Genomic DNA, 13,315 nt, shown 5'->3' with positions numbered 1-13,315 from the left:
ACTTCAAATTTTCAAAACTTATTTGCAAAATCTGACCGTACGGATGTGTCCGGAATACTCCAAATAGTCGGAAACCACTATTGGATCACCCAAATCGGATCTCAAATGGCTTAGATCAAGCCAAAACAGATTGAATGGTTCAGATCGGCAGAATCTGGTGCGCCTGCGAAGCACCAGATTATTCCTCCGGTTCTGCTGACGTCAGCGGCTTGGTCAGCGGCTTGGTCAGCGGCTTGGTCAACTCGACTTCGGCTCGGCTTGGGGCGCGCGTGCTGATGGCGCGTGTAAGGCACGCGCTAGTTCCTCAGTCGTCTTCCTCCTTGAACCGCGCGTGGAGCGCGTGTCTGAGAGTGGGATCACGCGCCGGCTGCCTGAACGGCGCGTGTGGGCGCGTGATGAGAGTGGGATTAACGCGCCAACTTCCAGGGGCGCGTGGGAGCGCGTGCGGCCTCCGTTTGGTGTCTGTTTTATATTTCTGGACTCCTCTCGTCGAGTCCTTGCTCCTGGTATGCTCAAAATCGGATTTCGAGCAATACGATTTCTGGGCAGTTTCGAAACAATACTCTGTTTTTCCGAAAAACGTACAATTTGGCTCTGATACCACTTTGTTAGGATCAAACACACCCAGAAAAATACACAGAGAACACAATATTTACGTGGTTCGGCCCAATGCCTACATCCACGGACAGAAATGAGAATTTTCACTAAAATGGAGCAAAATACAAAATACAGAGGAGGAGATGAAACTCACTCAACTCACAGCTCTCACTCTCCAATTTCTGATGTCTCACATCCTCTCCCTCCCATCTCTATTTATACACAAAAGGAGTAGGTGGGAGAGCCTTCATTCTTGACTTGGGTAGCCTCCATTCTTGACCCTTGCTATGGTTGGTGGCTGCCAAGCTTGACTTGGTTGGTTCCCATGTTTTTCATGCATGTGGGTTGGAACAACAATAAAGCCTATAATGGATGTGGTTTTAGGATTCAAATAAACAAAATTTCAATTATTAAACTTTCATAAAATGTTAAATATGGTATTTTGCTTCATAATGTCAATTTTCATCTTTCAAGTCGGTTTTCCGAAATGACCCTTTCCTTTGAAATATTCTTATATATAATATAATCTTTTTGTCTTACATATTTCATTTTATGTGATTTTTATATAATATTCCTACATTATTGCTCCATGAGACTAGAAGTTATCAAATTTAGCAATTTTCTTTAATATAACAAAATGACCATTTCTTGTCACCGTGGTAGGGTTACTCCGTTGCAATTTGCGCATCATGAGTTAAAATTACAACGTAAGTTTGTGATCAATGCTCGATCCCACAATAGCAAGAGATTTGTGCCCTAAATCATATCTCTTTTTTAACTGTTTATTGAGTTAATTTGGTGCAACATTTCTTAAATTAAAAGTTGATAATTAAAAATTATAATTTAAAAGTACTTATTCTCCTACTTCCAAGTAAATAGTATTTTTCAACTTATTTAAATTATTTATACCTTATAGGTTACAAACAAAAATTGCATAAAAAAATACTTTGCATTCTAAGAGTTTTAGGGATCAATTTTTGTTGTTCCCAAAAGTAAAAATTTTATTGCAAAAAATATTTGGGGGCCAATTTTTGTCATAGCGAGGATTGGATGCGCCACGGGCGTCTTCATATATAACTTGGGTGCACCACGGGAAACATGTTCCCGTGTCTCATCCTAGTGTATCAAATGACCATCGTGGAGGTAGTGGCGAATATATGTCAGATATCAATCATCCGATGATGGGTAAATTGCCTATTATGTTGGAAGAAATTTACATGAGTGATCTTATGGATGATCATACCGACAAGGAACCTAATGGTTTGGAGAGGGAGGATTTGCAGAAGTTCATTGGGTTATTCGAAGATGCACAATGCAAATTTCATAAAGTTATATATATCTATGTTGTATGTACTCAGGTTAAACATCAAATAGAGCAACTAGATTCATGTGTTTGAATTTCTACTTATTATTAGGATTACTTTTATAGCAACATTAATTTAACAGCAATAAGTTACACTAAAATTTACTGCTGGTGCACTAGGCCTTGTTTGGGAAGAAGGTTTTGGACTAAACTAGCTAATAAAGATAATATAAGCTAAAATACCTAATATAATAAAATGTCATATCCAAACCATGATCAACTACAAAAAAAAAAAGCCAATTATATTCCCAAACACAACTTTTTTAGCTAGGCTAAAATGGTCAAAAAGCCAACTAAAATGTCATAAACTTAGTCGAAAAAAAGTGTTGGGGACAGACGGTACGTAAATATTACGGGAAGCTTTCCGGTGCCAAATGTGACTTGTAGAGACAGATGGTATGTAAATAAGATACGTAGTTTGGGAGTTAGAGTTGAAAATGTCATAAACTTAGTCGAAAAAAGGCATTCGGGGGGGTGAAATTGCGAAACATCCCTCCAACCACTATTTTGATGTTACGGGAAGCTTCCTGGTGCTAAATGTGACCTGTAGGGACAGACGGTACGTAAATACGATACGTAGGTCGGGAGTTAGAATTGAAAATGTCATAAATTTAATCGAAAAAAGGCGTTCGGAGGGGGGGAAATGCGAAACATCCCTCCAACCACTATTTTGATTTTACGGGAACCTTCCTGATGCCAAATATGACCTGTAGAGACATACGGTAGGTATATAGGACACGTAAGTTGGGAATTATAGTTGAAAATGTCATAAACTTAGTTGGAAAAATGCGTCGGGGGGCGAAAATGCGACTAAAATTTTTAAAAACAAAATTTTAAAAAGGTTGCTAATAAATAAACTTTTACAAATAAAATAATTGGTCTGAAAAAGTTTACCTTTTTTAGATAAAAATTTTGATCCAAAAAAGATAATAATTCATTACTAAACTGTTCTATTTCATCATTAAAAATATAATAATTATATTTGTAGCAATAAAAATATTTTGTTTCTAAAAAGTTATTTTGTACCTAAATTTTTGTTTCTAAAATCTTAATTTGTTGTAGTGATTGATTCCAAGCTTCAATATACCGCAACAAACAAGATTATTAAAGTTTTTCAGGATTATACAATACAGCCGTGATCCATACACCCAGTGGGGGTCACGCCCCCAGTGACGTGGCGCGCCCCCACTGGCTGAAAACTTAAAAAAAAAAAAAAAAAAAAAACAGTTTTTTTTTTTGGACCAATCCGGGGCCGACACCTCACTGGGGGTCGACCTCCAGTGGGGGTATGAAGCTTTTTTCTTATACAATATAGGGAAATTTATTGGAAAGTCCTATAACAAAATTTTAAAAAGGTTGCTAATAAATAAACTTTTACAAATAAAATAATTGGTCTGAAAAAGTTTGTAGATAAAAATTTTGATCCAAAAAAGATAATAATTCATTACTAAATTGTTCTATTTCATCATTAAAAATATAATAATGATATTTGTAGCAATAAAAATATTTTGTTTCTAAAAAGTTATTTTGTCCCTAAATTTTTGTTTCTAAAATCTTAATTAGTTGTAGTGATTGAGTCCAAGCTTCAATATACCGCAACAAACAAGGTTATTAAAGTTTTTCAGGATTATACAATATAGGGAAATTTATTGGAACGTCCTATTTCGGGAACTTTTATACCAATTGATCCCACGTTTTAAATGGTTGATTGATTTGTCCTTATTAGGTGTAGTATGTGACCAGTAAGTCTTTTTTCAAACGTGAATGGGTATTGGTTAGATAGATATGCCTTTACTAGTTAATTGGAAAATTTTTTTTTTTTTTTTTTTAATGTGTGATAAGTATGATGTGATACTCCAATATGACGGGTATTAATGTAACACTCCAACGATGGGATAACGTGGCAGGTATGATGTAATACTCTAAAATTTTTACTCATTCTTAGTATATTTTTTGCAAATGTGACAACGTGATAGGTATGATGTGACATTAAAAAAAATAAAAATTCCTTAATATATTTTTTTCAAATGTGACAACGTGGCTAATATGTAATGACACTCTAAAAAAAATTAAAAACTTCTTAGTACACTTTTCTTAAACGTGACATGTGATACTCCAAAGTGGCAGACCCAATTTGATTGAATTACTGCGTGTCTTCACGTCACGTGCCAAAAAACAATTAGTAAGGAATTCACGTCTCACACTGCGCGTGTTAAAAACAACCAAACTTTAAAAAGCTACTAGTGTACTTATCGAACAACGTAACACACAAACACCCCATCACATTTCCTATATATAAAAATTCCTTAGTGTATTTTTCCTAAACATGACATGTGACACTCCAACGTGGCGGACCCAATTGATTGAATTACTATGTCTTCACATCACGCACCAAAAAATAATTATTAAGAATTCGCGTCCCACAATGCACTTGTTAAAAACAACCAAATTTTAAAAAGCTACTAGTGCGCTTTTCAAACAGCGTGATACACAAACACTCCACCACATTCCCCATACATAACCAAGCCACCTGTCCCCCAACTGTACTAACAATGGCAAAACAATCAATAAATAGTTTAAGGGATCACTTAGTCACGAAAAAAATATTTAGAACCTTATAGATTACAAGTCTACAAAACGGGATTTACTGGTCAATTGCCCCAAAATGTATATCACCGTCAATTAAATGAAATAATAAGGCTCACTGATGTTTTAGATGATCTTCTTTGCATATGTCACTTTCATGATTCAAAACACATCAAGCATGCACTACAAATAGAGGAGAGATTTAAGTTGCACACACAGAGAAAAGAGCGGAGAAAAGAGGGGAGACAGAGAGAGAGATATAGAGAGAGAGAGAGAGAGAGATGGCAAGCCTGCAGCAGCAACAAGTTACTAGAGGAAGCAATCGCATCACACAGGTCGATGTTGAGGAGTTGGAGATGAAGACTCAATCCAACAACACCTACAAAGACTTTGATCGTGAAGAACAAAAGCACCAGGTACACACTATACTCTTTCTCTAATCTTTTGAATTGTATTTTTGCTTTAACTCCTGAAGATCACATGTGTTTTTGTTTTTTTTTTTTTTGGTTTTAGACACCTAGTTGGAGAAAGTTTCTGTCATTCGTTGGCCCAGGTTTCCTTGTTTCATTGGCATATCTTGACCCTGGAAACTGTTAGTCTCTCTGTGACTCTCTGTCTCTCTCTCTCTCGCTTGTTTTTTTTTTTTTATTTGTTAACTTTATAATTCCTGGTTGCAATGTCACAGTGGAAACTGATTTGCAAGCAGGAGCTAACCATGGATATGAGGTAATAAATTATAACAACAAAAACCAACAATTATCAAATTGAAGCAAAGAAACAGTTTATAAATGATGAAAGAAAGAAAAGACTAGAAAAGAAAGGGAAAAGCCTAATTAACTTCTAAAGTTTGTGTTATAGTGGATAATTTGCATGCAAGACTGGGAAACTAATGAGTCCCCATTTCATATACTATATATGCAGTTACTTTGGGTGATCCTTGTCGGAATGATCTTCGCTCTCATAATTCAATCACTCGCTGCAAATCTTGGTGTAAGCACGGGTAAGTAACATGCAAAAACAAAAACAAAAAAAAAAAGCCTATAAAGTAACTGACAAAACAAATACAGATTAATACTCCCTCCATCCCAAAATAATAATCTCTTTTGAAGAATCTAACTTTTTTTTGATAGAATAATTATTTCACTTTAAAATTTTTGATTTTGTCAAAATTACCCTTTGATGATACATTTTTTAGAAATATCAATGGTTATAATTATACTTTTTGTGTTGTTAATGAATTTAAAAAAATGGCAAAATAGGAAATTCATATTATTTTAGTCATCGATTTTTTAAAAGGAACTAATATTTTAGAATAATGAAAAAATAAAATAAGAGGCTAATATTTTGAAACGGATTGATCACTGAGTAAGTATTTTTGGTTTTTTCAATCCTCGGATTGCCAGGCAAACATTTAGCAGAGTTGTGCAAGGCCGAGTACCCCAAATATGTGAAGTATTGCCTGTGGATACTGGCAGAGGTTGCTGTCATAGCAGCAGATATTCCTGAAGGTATGACCTATGATAAATAATATTTATGTTCAATAAGAAAAGGTAGGATCTGAAGTTCTATTTTAGCGGGATTACTTATTGGAAATGTGAGATTTTGAGTCTCACTTTTTTGATTTGACAGATTATAATTAGTCGAGACCAAAAAAAATTTCTTATTTGTTAGGAGGTCTTTATGTTCATATGATACTTAATTTTTGTTAATGTTTATTTTGTGACAGTGATTGGGACAGCTTTTGCCTTAAACATACTGTTTCACATCCCACTCTGGGCCGGAGTTCTCATAACTGGTTTGAGCAGTCTCCTACTTCTTGGTCTGCAAAGATATGGGGTAATATTATGATTAATCATTCTTTTTGTGGCCTTTCTACATACCGAAAACTTTCTATTGGTTGTTTGATGGTGTAAATATTTAGACAACCAATTAAAAAAATCATGACAAATCATTGACTTTTTTTTTTTTTTTTTGGTGGCTAATTTACTTTTTGTGCTTTACTTTTGTGATAATATTCTCCTTATCTTGGTATATCTTTCACATACCTTCCAAAATCACTACTCATGTTCAAGGATGTAAAATATATATGAAGAGATTATTATTTATTAGTTAAACAAGATACTTTTGTAAACATCATTATTTATGCATATGAAGAATCCATTGTAAGTCTTCTTCTTCTTTGTTTCTTCTTCTTCTTCTTCTTTGTTTCAAATAGAATATAAGATGTATATAATTCCTGCAGCTATGATTTTTTAAGAACTTCATATTGAATATTAAATTTTTTATCTTATTTAGTAAGCGCTGTATTTATTAAGTAGGGTAAATTATTAATAGGTACTAATAGTTAGACTTAATTTTCATCAAGTCTTATTAAAAATAAATCATAATAAAATCATCTTCAAAAATTTTTGTAACGATTTTTTGCATATATCCCTAAAAATTAACAATTAGTGACTTTTTTTTTTGTCATGGTTTTCATAAATTATCTCTAAAATTTACAATTAATGACATTTTTCGGTAACGATTTTTTCAAACTATCACTGAAAGTTAAAAACTAGTGACTTTTTTTGTGACGATTTTTTTAAACTGTCACTAAAATTTATAATTAGTAATATTTTTTGTGACAATTTTCAAACTGTCACTGAAAACAATTAGTGACTTTTTTAGTGGTGTTTGATAAAAACGTCATTAATTCTTATATAATCTATTGGACAATAAATTTACCTATTATGACCTACAAGTAAGTCCCCTTATTACGTATGGCAACATAATTTACTTACCAGGCCCGGCTGTTGATAATTTGTGGCCTAAAACAATAATAAAAATTGAGGCCTTTTATGTAATAATTATTTTAAATAAAATATTTATTTAAAATTTATTTTTCTAGCTTTTTGAAATAATAAAAATAGAAAAAAAATATTAAAAGGGTAGAACAATACAACCTGATGATGAATCAAGCCTTATTGATGATGAATAGCAAAATTGTTGATAATGAATCAAGTCTTGAAGAATAGTGCAAATAGTGAATCACAGAATAGGGCAGATAGTGAACCAAGAATAACATAATTGTTGATGATGAATCAAGCCCTAAAAAATAGTGCAAAGAGAGAGGAAGTTTTTTTTTTTAATAGAGAGCGAGAGAGTCGAATATCGAAAAGAGAGAAGAAAAGAGAGAGAGATAGAGAGAGAGTCAAATATTTGAACGAGAAAGAGAGAGAGTCAATCGGAATATAGAGAGAGATATCTCTACGATCAAGGAAAATTATTTCACTTCCATTAGAACTCAACTGTTCCCATCCTATTTAAAAAAACAGCAATGATAGAGGGTCCGACTTTTCCAGGCTCGAATGGCTCGAATTGACCAAAACGACGTCGTTTTGGACACAAAACAACACAAAACGACGTCATTTTGATCAATTCGAGCCATTTGAGCCGCGAATATTGTGGCCACCAAACATTTTTCTTAAAAAAAATCTATAACACTGTTTTTGTGTGTGTGTGTGTTCTCTGACGCGGAACCTAGGATATTTCATCATAGACCAACACAAAACTTACCGAAGATATTGCAAAAACACAAGTGACGTCAGGTTTTTTAATCCAAACTTTCCTCACTTTGTCTAAACCCACAAGGCCAATCTTAGCTCGCCAGGCAAGGCTGCTAGCCTAAATCGTTAGAATTATAATTCTAGGACACTCTCTCTCTCTTAGCCCTTTTGTTTTGAGCCTTTTTGTTTGGTTATGTTTTGTTTTGTTTTGTTTTAAGCTTTTTTATTCAAAAAATAAATAATAAATCACATAAACTTATTACATTATATCAAAAAATTAGGCCTTCCCAAATTTAGGGCCTAAAGCTTGGGCTTGCCTAACCTTATAATAAGGCCAGCCCTGTTACAATATTTTGGACATTAGCATTGCATGAACCATTTATTGAGGTACTCCTGCAATTGTAGCGTAACTTTCCAGTGTGGGTATAGCAAATCCAGCTTGTTTCTCGAGAAAGGGAAAGAAACTGAAGGAAAACTAAATTACAAATCATCTAAAACTAAACAAAACATTAATTTTCTAGATGCATTCTTCCTAGACCCTTTAAATGATGAGTGATTTTCCACAATATGTTAAAAATATGGACCACTTTGATAGTTTAATTTACAAATATGATGAATGAAGAAAAAAAAAAGAAAAAAAAATAGATCTAATTATAATTTTCCTCAATTTTTTTGGGTTAAATAGGTGAGGAAGCTGGAATTTGTGATATCGGTGTTGGTGTTCATGATGGCAGCATGTTTCTTCGGAGAAATGAGTTATGTGAAGCCTCCAGCAGTAGATTTGCTTAAGGGGTTGTTTATCCCTAAGCTCAAAGGTCAAGGCGCCGTTGCCGACACCATTGCTTTACTTGGCGCCTTAGTTATGCCGTACGATCCCTATCATCTTTAATGCGACACATTTCTTGATCTAATATCAAATTTCTATCAAAGTTTCACTAACTAATGTTTTTGTTTTTTATTTATTTTTTTTTTTTTTTTTTCCTCTTTTGGATGTGCACTAAGTTATTCATTTTATTTATTTCTCAACAGGCATAATCTTTTTCTCCACTCAGCTCTTGTCCTCTCCAGAAAAGTACCAAATTCTGTCCGAGGCATAAATGTAAGTCAACAATATGAACCATAAATTTTACAGTTAAAACAAATATATTCTATACGTATATATTTAAATAGGTTATATACACACAAATGTAAAATATTTTCCAAGAAAATTTTACCACGACCAAATTCAACTATATATGCACACAAATGACTAGCATTAATTTCAGCAATGCAGAATAGTTATCTTGTTCCTGCATTAAAAAAGAAAATAAAAAATAAGTTACGGATTTTCGAACCATAAATAATTCTTGCAATCGCATAAAATAATGGATACATTTACCATCAAATTTGAAAAAATAAATTAGCTAAAATAGATGTCAACACCTTATATCAGCTACAAGTCCATGAGTAATTTACTTGTCTTTGGATTTCCTAATTTTGCAGGATGCATGTCGATACTTCTTGATAGAGAGTGGTTTTGCATTCTTCATAGCATTTTTAATCAATATTGCAATAATCACCGTATCAGGAACGATTTGTACAACCAAGAACATTTCACAGGAAGCTTCAGATCAATGCAGCAATATCACCCTCAACTCAGTTTCTTTCCTTCTAAAGGTCTAAATCACTCTTTTAAAAAAAAAAAAAAAATTTAAAAAGTACATATGTTTGGCAAGGAAAAAACTCTAATTACATAATTTCTCAATTTCAGAATGTGTTAGGAAAATCAAGCTCAACCTTATATGCCATTGCGTTATTAGCCTCGGGGCAAAGTTCCACTATTACAGGCACATATGCTGGACAGTTTGTCATGCAGGTTGCAAAAAATTTCTTATTATTTTATTTTCATTAGAAAATATTTTTGCCCATTTGCACAATTAAAGTTAGTATGCAATATTAATGAGTTAATTCATGGTGAAATATCTAGGGTTTCTTGGATCTAAAGATGAAGAAATGGATGAGGAACCTATTGACAAGGTGCATTGCCATCACACCTAGTCTTATTGTCTCAATTATTGGTGGAGCGTCCGGAGCTGGCCAGCTCATCATCATTGCATCGGTTTGTTACTCATTGCATTAAAAAAAAAAATCGTTTTTATTTACTAATTCAATAGACATTAATGAATTAATCTTTTCTTTTCTTGTTTTTTTTTTTTTTTTTTTTTTTGTGTGTGTGTGTGTAGATGATACTGTCATTTGAACTTCCATTTGCTCTCCTCCCACTCCTAAAATTCAGTAGCGGTACCGCCAAGATGGGGCCACATAAAAACTCAATATATGTAAGTTTTTTTTTTTCTTATTTTTATTTTGTGGTCTTAAATTTGTAAATTTTTTTATTTATTATATATAGTCTTAAGATTTGCAATTAGTTGTTAGTTACTTAGGGTGTAGAAAACATTGTTAGAAGAGTCAATTCATTGTTGGAAGAGTCATATCTTTATAGAGTTGATCTACTCTACAAAGCTGATAATAACAAATTCACAAATACAAGATATAAAAATGTTGGAAGTGAACCTCAACCAAACTTAAATAAAATAAAACAAAAAGCTCAACCAAACTTCCCCACAAACATTAATATATATATATATATATATATATAAATGCATGTGTGTAGGATTCACTACATTCAAAAAATAATATTGAGTCCCATTTACATGTACACATAGACTAGAATGTATTTTCAAGTGAAAAAAAATGGTGAAATTTTTTTGATAACATACATTATTTTTCTATAAAATACAGAGCTTTAACAAAAGATCCTACCCTTTGGAATCTTCAACTAATCCATAGATTTGAGTCTATTGGGTTTGCAAGCCTGATCGTTGAAATGAAAACTAGGATTTGGATTTAACAACTTGTATTTAACTAACCATATGAAGATCATGCAATGCAGATTATTATCATCTCATGGATTTTAGGGCTTTTAATCATTGGCATAAACATCTACTACTTAAGCACCGCGTTTGTTGGGTGGATAATCCACAGCACTTTACCCAAAGTTGCAACTGTGTTCATTGGAATCATAGTTTTTCCGGTAATGGCTATCTATATCATAGCAGTGATCTACTTAATGTTTCGTAAGGACGTTGTCGTGACATTCATCCAGCCAACGAATATAGCGAATATGGAGAAAGGGCAAAGCAAATCCGAGGGGTTGCCAGAATCCAATGACCATGTTCCTTACAGGGAGGACCTCGCTGATATCCCGTTGCCTGAATAGGGATTGTGAAGTCAAGGGGTGAACCCTTCGAATTAAACAGCCAATATGGATTGGCATTTGATCAAAGGGCTCCTATTTGGTAATCATGAAGAGTGCAGTTGTTTGTTTAATGATGTCAAATTTTCTTTTTCTTTTTCTTTTTTTGGATAAATAAATGTAATCAAACATTCCTACATCAGTTCACATGTACAAGAAAATTCAGTCATGAAGTGCATGAAAGACCCTTTGTTTAAGAAATCAGATTCCCTGAAAAGTTAAGACTTACTTCCATGCAATGACTGCAAAGTTCAAGCATCAAGCACCAAAACGTATCTAAGTTATTTGACTTCAACTCTCTAGAAGTTTCAATATCTAACATTCAATGTATGAAAGTTAAAATCGTTTTGAAATTTGTTAATTTTTTAAGCCCAGCTTGACACTTTCAAGACTATATAAGAAAATTGAACTACAAGAACTCAGGTTGAATAAAGCTCATTTCAACAGTAATATAAACCAAGCTCAAAGCTCATTAAAGTTTTCAAACCAAGCTTGAGCAACTAAATAATAGGCTCGGCTTATTTACCACTTAGATTACCCTGGAACAGTTATCATTTTGTAGAACCAGAGGAAGCATTCAAAGCTATAAGCATTAACAATACCACATTCCCTCGAAAGAACAATCAACATCAAAACCATTGATGAATCATATTGGATTTATAAAATTCTAGAAAAAAATTTTACACTATGTTTGGGTTGAATGATTTTGAGAGAAAAGAAAAGAAAAGAAATAGAGTGATGTATTTTTCTTACTTGTTTGGATAATTTAAGTGAAGAGAAATTTGGAGAAATGAATTCATTTCTCTTATAACTCTCATTTTTAGTCTTTCCAAAAGTGGAGAGATTGGGAGAACAAAGAAACCAACAAATTTTATATTTTCAAAATATCAATTGTCCCTGTAAAAATAAAAGAAATAAAATGATTGACAAAATATAAAAAGGTTATTTTGGTAACATAACATAAAACAAGTTTCTTTTCTTTTCTTTTCTTTTATGAAATCTAACCAAACAAGAAGGAAAGAAATTACAATCATTTCTTTTCTTTTGTTTCTTATTTATCCAAACAAAAATGAGAAAAATTACAATTATTTCTTTTCTTTTCTTTTCTTGTCTTTTCTTTTCTCTTATAACTTAAGTAATCATTTCTTTTCTTCTCTCTCTTAAGTTCTAAACATAACATTAGTGAAAATCCATTAAAACTATTGCAACGTAGTTTGCGTTATTGTAGTTTAAAATTGAAAGGCCCTAGTGTTATCATTAGAATAAGACTAATGATCTATACTAGACAAGATAAAGATGATATTGATATTCAACTTCAAGACCTTTTAGACAAAAAGTTAATTGAAGAAACTAAAAGCCCTCACTCTAGTCCAGTTTTTATGGTAAGAAACCATGCGGGAATTAAAAAAGGAAAAGCCCGAATGGTAGTTAACTATAAACGGCTAAATGAAAATTTAGAATTTGATGAATATTTTATTCCACAAAAAGATGTTTTGATTAACTTAATCAAAGGATCAAAAATCTTTAGCAAATTTGATTGTAAAAGTAGATTTTGGCAAATTCAATTAACTGAAGAATCAAAAAAAAATTGACAGCTTTTAGTACACCTAGAGGACATTACCACTGAAATGTTATGCCTTTTGGGTTAAATATAGCACCACAGATATTTCAACGATGGATGGATACAATTTTTAAAGATCTTAAAGATTGCTGTGTAGTTTATATTGATGATATACCTATCTTCTCTAAAACGGAGGAGCATAAGAAACATTTAAAATTAGTTTGTGAAAATTTCTAAAAACATGGAATCATGTTATCTCCAAAAAAGATTGAATTAGAAAAAGAATCAATTGAATTTTTAAGAATAATTTTAGACCAGAAAGGTTAAAATTACAAGAACATTTTCCTAATACTTTTGAAAATATAACA

The 13,315-nt window shown here is 32.6% G+C and overlaps 1 protein-coding gene across 1 annotated transcript; it reads left to right on the top strand.

Moving 5' to 3' along the window:
• Positions 1 to 4,443: 4,443 nt before the first annotated feature.
• On the top strand, positions 4,444 to 11,587 carry LOC114306040 (metal transporter Nramp7.2). The gene is made up of 13 exons (XM_028251192.2): positions 4,444 to 4,962; positions 5,060 to 5,138; positions 5,232 to 5,272; positions 5,468 to 5,546; positions 5,950 to 6,054; positions 6,273 to 6,382; positions 8,777 to 8,958; positions 9,121 to 9,190; positions 9,574 to 9,747; positions 9,842 to 9,946; positions 10,058 to 10,189; positions 10,314 to 10,409; positions 11,024 to 11,587. Exons 1-13 carry the CDS (start codon positions 4,828 to 4,830, stop codon positions 11,348 to 11,350), a joined length of 1,635 nt encoding a protein of 544 aa, XP_028106993.2. The 5' UTR covers positions 4,444 to 4,827; the 3' UTR covers positions 11,351 to 11,587.
• The last annotated feature ends 1,728 nt before the right edge of the window (positions 11,588 to 13,315 follow it).

This window comes from Camellia sinensis, chromosome 3, assembly GCF_055761805.1.
Source record: "Camellia sinensis isolate YWXY chromosome 3, ASM5576180v1, whole genome shotgun sequence".
Lineage (NCBI taxonomy): Eukaryota > Viridiplantae > Streptophyta > Magnoliopsida > Ericales > Theaceae > Camellia > Camellia sinensis.
The sequence above is the reverse complement of the archived record's forward strand: the minus strand, read 5'-3'. Positions and strand labels throughout refer to the sequence as shown.